We start from the raw sequence: 6,307 nt of genomic DNA, 5'->3' as shown, positions 1-6,307 counted from the left end.
AAATTCATAAAATCTTTAAAACAATAATTCTTCATCAGGGTAATGCATTTTAGAAGAGACTTTATTTTCTGTGGTTTTGGGTTCACAACCATATTGAGCTCCTGTATACCGCTGAACCCACACGGAAGCACAGTCTTCCCCATGATCGATATCCAGCGCCCCTCCCCGGGCTGGGACGTTGGTTATAATCGATAGCACTGGCACCTCGTGATTGGCACCACATCATTGGCACCTCACGATCACCCCCAGCCCACCCACTATTTTTTAAGGGCCCAATTTTACACAGGTAGCAAGTAGGAGTGCCCAGGCTAGAAACGCTCGAACCATCACCAAAACCCGAGTTATTGACAACCAGATCACCTCCAAACCCTGCCTGCTGCTTTCCCAATAAAAACTGAGGATTCTGTGCCCTAAGAATGAGGCAACCAACCTCTGCAGCCCCGCCCCCTCTAACTATCATCAGGATCACAATATTTCCAAATCCTGTCCTTGTTATAATTCTGAGTCAGCGAACACCATTTCTTCCCATATGCGTCTGAATCATCGGTGCATTCCCAATAGATCATGCGTCGGTACCAGAAGGGGAACACACACTTGGCCATGTCTGCACAGAGGAAAGAAGCAGTCAGGAGAAGACATCTTTCTTTTTCGTGCCTCCTCTTTGGTATCTCTCTCTCTCTCACACACACACACCTGCTTCTCACCTTGCTCTATTCCAGCCAAAGCCTGTGGCAACAATGCTGGTGGGGGGTGATTGAGGTTCTGCTGGAAGATATCTTTCCTTTAATTTTTTTTGAAATCTGATTCTTTAACAAAGGACTTGATGTATTTATTTTTAGAGAGAGGGGAAGGGAGGGAGAAAGAGAGGGAGAGAAACATCAGTGGGTGGTTGTCTCTCACACGTCCCCTACTGGGGACCTGGCCCGCCACCCAGGCACGTGCCCTGACTGGGAATCGAACTGGCAACCCTTTGGTTTGCAGGCCGGCGCTCAATGCACTGAGCCACAACAGCCAGGGCTACAAGATTTCTTTTCGAGGTGCACTCATAACACATCTTTGGTGTGATGGGGTGTTCACACCTGCCATGACTTATTTTCGCAGTTCCATGGACTGGCCACTCCCTTCCCCTGTCCCTCGGGGAGGGGAGGGGGCTGAGCAAACCTGGGCTGCCAAGCCCAGGACGACCACCTGGAGGGCTTCCGAGGGCGGACACTCACCTTCATCCGAACAGTACTTCCAATAGCCTTTGAAAGTCTGCGTTAAGGAGCACCAGTCGTGTTTGGACTGGAACCTGATGCAGTTGTAGAACAAGCCTTTGTTGTAGTAGAACGGGAAGAAGCACTTGCCATCTAGGGAAAAACAGCATCTTTCTCCAGTTTGGGGGCTGCTGGCCGGGAGGGAACAGAGCTGCCTCTTGCCTGAGCCGCTGCTGCCTGGGTTCTCCCAAGGGCTACCGGGTGGTGCGGGAGCAGAGGGCGGGGGGCCTCCATCCATAAAGCTTTGGGTGCAGACTCCCAGCGCCCACCCACTTTGCCCAGGCACACTCAGCCTTGGCATTTCGCTCAGCTAGTACCTGCCCCCGTGCCTAAAATCTAGCCTCACCTTAGATGCATACATGTGGGCGTTACTTTATTAAACAATTTCCCCTGTATGTCTTCTCTTCACCCTCTTCCACCACCATACACACCCACACACAAGGCACACGGACACCTGCGCGCACAGAGAGACACATGCCAGGCACACGCGTGCACACAGACACACAGGATGTGTATAGCCTGGTTTGCATCTTCCCACGTGTGTTTCCAGGCCCAGATAAGTGGGCATCTCTGACTACCCATCTATTTCTGAGTGGAGATGGTGTACATCTCCTCCCACACAACATATATTGACCACGTAACATGGGTAACCACACGTAATGTACATGCACACACACACAGATTTTTGTTCTCTCCCCAAACGAATCCTCGTTTGTATCCATAAGGTCTGTTTCTAACCTAACAGAATATAGATATCTCTTTCCAACCCATGCTTTAACTTCATAGCTCTCTCTACCTTCTTCCTGAGGCTGGCTCACGTTCTTTGATCTGAGTTTTGCCAAAATTCATTCAAGATTTCTCCCATTCAGACTCTGTCCCATCTGCAAATGTAGCTGAGACAAACACTCCGTGTGTGGAAGCCCTTCCGCACGGAAGCATTGGGTTCTCCAGGCTGCAACTCGCACAACAAGGTTATCCGGTGAAAGCGTCTGTGAACTTTTAGCGTCGACGGCATCACTTTCTCTGGGGACACTAGCAATTCCTCTTGCCCACTAATGGGCTCTCTCACCTGAGTCTTCACCAGCATGAAATGTTTACCCACTTTTTAAATATTACTTTGATAACAGATGATTCCTGTTTTGCTTGGAAACCTTGCCTGGTCCTTAGGTCATACCTGCTTTTCCCGCATTTTCTCCTTAAATGAAATGAATTTGTTTCCTTCACAGTTACAATTTGATTAGACAGCAATTTAGTTTTCCACCTGATGCAACTTAAGGTTCTTTCAAGGGGCTGTTCAGGAAAGGTAAAGTACCCCTTCATTTAAATGTCCATACGTTTAAAACCGTGATCAGATTCTAGTCCCACATCCTGGGACCCATCCTATGTTCTCTATCACGGTATGGAAATTACCAGAAAGAAAGAAAGGAAGGGCAAGATAGATGGAGGTGACATGAACTGGGTAGGCAGCCAACACACAACAGAAAGTGCCACTTCTTTTTGTCAGACTCTTGCTGGGCCAATACCATGCTGTGTGATGTACTGTATTTACGGTTGGTTCAAACAGTGTTTCCCCAATGCAGCGCTACTTTTGGTTCATAATTTTCCTAATCACTATGGGACATTTTTTCTAGGAACTTTCACACATTCAGTGTTGTCTGTTAGACCAGCAGAAACCAAAGTGTAGAAACCCACGGCACCAGTGAAATGCAGGGAGACTTCTCCCCGTCAGCTTTCTTTATCTGCTGACAAGGTACTAACACACTTTGTGAAAAGAGAAAAAAAGACATGTTTTTTAAACAACAACAAAAGAAAATGAACCGACTGATTTCCTCCTTTTTACAGCATGAAAAGAAAAGGCACTTCAGCAGCAAAAGTTTTATGGTCAACTTACTTCTGTCTTCTGGAAAGAAAATCATAATTTCTGAAAAAGAAAAGCAAAAGGGGGCATGGATTTTACTATATTCTTACCTGCTCCCCCCAAGAACACGACCTGCTCTTCCTTGAGAACCCGCTGTGTGCTCCTCGACATGATTTCACTGTTTCCCTCACGTGAGTCCTGCATGTTTCTCAGGGACTGAACTCTGAGATGGTTTCAGTCGTGGAGGTGAATGGAAGGCTTCCCTCTTCGTCAGTGTGTGGTAGGTTCTTACCAGAGAGAAGAACTATTGGCTGGGAAAGTTTGTCTTCCATCCAGCTGCACAGTTGGGTTCTTTCACTAAAACTGGTTACCATCCTGGTTGGGTGGCTCAGTTGGCTGGAGGGTGGTCCATGCACCTGGGTTTCAGGTTCAATCCCCAGCTGGTCCGAGTATGGGAGACAACCCATCAATGTCTGTCTGTCTGTCTGTCTGTCTCTCTCTCTTTCATCAATAAATGTATCCTCAGGTGAGGATTTAAAAAAATGTAGTCTTTATTAGTGTCCCTAGGCATTCTTAAGTTTATAATCATAAAATACTTCTGCCTGTTACTTTCTCTAGGCTTAGGGATTATTTCCTTTTGCAATGTCACGTGTGTTAGAATGCCCCCTCCCCCGATAATCTTAACCTGTTCTGGTCAAAGTAGATACCTCTGACCTCTGTTCTTTCCTGGTTTTAAGGGTTAAGAACGTTCATTTCAGCAAGGTTCATGACAGTAAAAAAAAGTAGAGATCAGTCCAAAAATATTCATCACCAAGGGAATTTGGAAATAAAAATATATCTTTATAAAATCACATAGGCAATAATAATGATGGGATATGAGTGAACATGGGCTCTTCTGTACTTCATCCAATAGGTGATGAAAGACATTTTCTATTTCATTACGATCTATGAGACTATTTTTTGCAAAGATGAAATCTCATGATAAAGTTGTATATAATGAAAGATTTGATCCCTCAAAAATAGTAAAATTTATAGGGACATCATAATTGCTNTATCTTTATAAAATCACATAGGCAATAATAATGATGAGATATGAGTGAACATGGGCTCTTCTGTACTTCATCCAATAGGTGATGAAAGACATTTTCTATTTCATTACGATCTATGAGACTATTTTTTGCAAAGAGGAAATCTCATGATAAAGTTGTATATAATGAAAGATTTGATCCCTCAAAAATAGTAAAATTTATAGGGACAACGTAATTGCTTTCTTCTTCTTTTTCTTATATACAAGGGCATAAAAATAGCACTTTTTTCCTGAAAAATCTGATTTCTTACCAGGAAAGGAAGAATAGCATTCAACATCTTCACATTTTACTGCAAAACTTAAAAAGAAACTGTAATAAAAGGGTTTTGATCAACTTACTGTGTTTTGACATACTATCATCTGAAAGACATAATTTTAAACAAAGATTTATTTCACTAGATTGAGCCTTTGAAACCAAATTAAAAGACAATACTTTACCAAATTATATTCTAGTAAGAATAATCGTATTTTAAAGGTGGTGCATTCAGATTTCATTAGTGCTTAATTTCAATAGTGTGATTAGGTGCGGCACGGGATTTTTCCTTTTTCCTTTTGCCACACCTGTAGCTTCCAAATATCGTCATTGAACACAAACAACGAAAACCATTTGAAAAAAAAAATAATTCATCAGGCCAAAGTAAACGATTTACTTTTCCCCCCACTTTTCTGCTCAGTTAATCACACTATAATAGGGAGAACTTTCAAAAAATCATTTCTGAATTCTTTCATTTCATTTCATTTTAGTTCTTTTTAATATTATCTGAAAGGTACAAGTTGAAGAAAAATGTGTTGATGTGTCCTTGGCTTTTACAATAAGATCAAGTTAGTTTTTGCACCTGTTAGAGAAAATCTTTGCCTTGCAACTCTCCACAGCTTTGCTGCGAGGATTCAAGGACAGGGTGTCTCAGAATCCCACGCAGCCCGGGCACACAGAAAAGCACTTAGCATGTGGTCATGACCTTTTTGCAAAGATGAAGATTTCTTTTCTTAAAGTAACCACCACGGTTTTCTCCCCTCCCCGATGACTCACTCCAGTGTGCGTTTTCACAGACCACAGACAACTCATGTCCACTACACATTGCTTCTAAATTCAAGTTGAGGAGACTTTCATATCCGGCACATGCTGAAATCACAGGACACCTCAAACAAATGGATAAAGCATTGTGCGAGGCTCACAGATTTTCAACTGCCCTCCTAGAAGATGAGACCACAGTCAGGAACTCAACACGTGTGCACTGGCTGCTTGCACTGCCTTGGCCAGTGGGGCTCAGCTGGTTGGAACGTCGTTCTGTAACCGAAAGGTTGCAGGTTTGATTTCCGGTCAGGGCACATTCCCGGGTTGCGAGTTTGGGGGTCTCCCTCTTCCTCACACAGGAGGCAACCGATCAGGGCTTCCCTCTCCCACCAGTGTTTTTCTCGCTCCCTTCCTCTCCGTCTAAATAGCAGTAAAAATGTCCTTGAGTGAGGATTAAAACTAATAATAATAAAATAGGATGGAATGAAGGCAGGTCATACATGGCTATTCAGCAAACGACTTCTGTCCACTGACTTTTCCAGCGGACATTCCCAACCTTCCGTCTCTATGAGCTGGTAACTGTTTCTTTGAAGCCTGTGGGTGGATCCTGCCTGTTCACGGGAAACACCTGGTAAAGACAGAGAGTATCTTTTTCTTTCGTAGAGCACATGAAACGGGAGCCACTCATACACCGCCATACACCTCAGACTGGGTGACAGAGGCGGCGGATGTGCCCGACCGCAGACACCAGTTCCTCACCTTCCAAGTACTGACGGGCCACGCAGAGGAGCCAGCAGAGCCCCAGCAGCAGCGTCAGCCCGGAGCGCAGCCCCGTACTCCGCCTCCGGGGACGCGACCGGCTATCCGCGGGGCTTTATAGCGGGGGCCACGCCTCCTCCCGGTCCCCTCCCCTCTCCTCCTTCCACTCCCCACCCCCTTCCTTCTTCTCCGCCCGCAGGCAGGTGCCCTGACTGGTTGTGTTCTCAAGCCTGGGCTCCATCCCCTGAGCCCCATCAGGCAGGGCGGCGTGCGCGCCTTCGTGGAACAGATATCTTGGGTTCCTTGGTTCTCCGCACAGTGCGAGAAGTCTT

The 6,307-nt window shown here is 45.3% G+C and overlaps 1 protein-coding gene across 1 annotated transcript; it reads right to left on the bottom strand.

Moving 5' to 3' along the window:
* Positions 1-204: 204 nt before the first annotated feature.
* On the bottom strand, positions 205-6,026 carry LOC119000872 (binder of sperm protein homolog 1-like). The gene is made up of 5 exons (XM_037066019.1): positions 5,976-6,026; positions 4,541-4,561; positions 3,148-3,177; positions 1,218-1,349; positions 205-604 (listed from the first exon to the last, which is right to left on the bottom strand). The coding sequence occupies exons 2-5, from the start codon at positions 4,551-4,553 to the stop codon at positions 450-452; spliced, it is 330 nt and encodes a 109-aa protein (XP_036921914.1). The 5' UTR covers positions 4,554-4,561; positions 5,976-6,026; the 3' UTR covers positions 205-449.
* Between the last annotated feature and the right edge of the window lie 281 nt (positions 6,027-6,307).

The sequence above is a fragment of the Sturnira hondurensis genome, unplaced genomic scaffold (assembly GCF_014824575.4).
Source record: "Sturnira hondurensis isolate 20B ecotype Veracruz unplaced genomic scaffold, ASM1482457v3 Scaffold0016287, whole genome shotgun sequence".
Classification (NCBI taxonomy): domain Eukaryota; kingdom Metazoa; phylum Chordata; class Mammalia; order Chiroptera; family Phyllostomidae; genus Sturnira; species Sturnira hondurensis.
The sequence above is the reverse complement of the archived record's forward strand: the minus strand, read 5'-3'. Positions and strand labels throughout refer to the sequence as shown.

Excerpts from the sequence above, each read along its gene's own strand:
- LOC119000872 (XM_037066019.1), bottom strand. Across the intron at positions 1,350-3,147 it reads TTTCTTTCCAGAAGACAGAA|ATGGCAAGTGCTTCTTCCCG; the intron begins GTAAGTTGACCA and ends GTTTTTCCCTAG. Across the intron at positions 605-1,217 it reads GAAGTACTGTTCGGATGAAG|ACATGGCCAAGTGTGTGTTC; the intron begins GTGAGTGTCCGC and ends TCCTCTGTGCAG.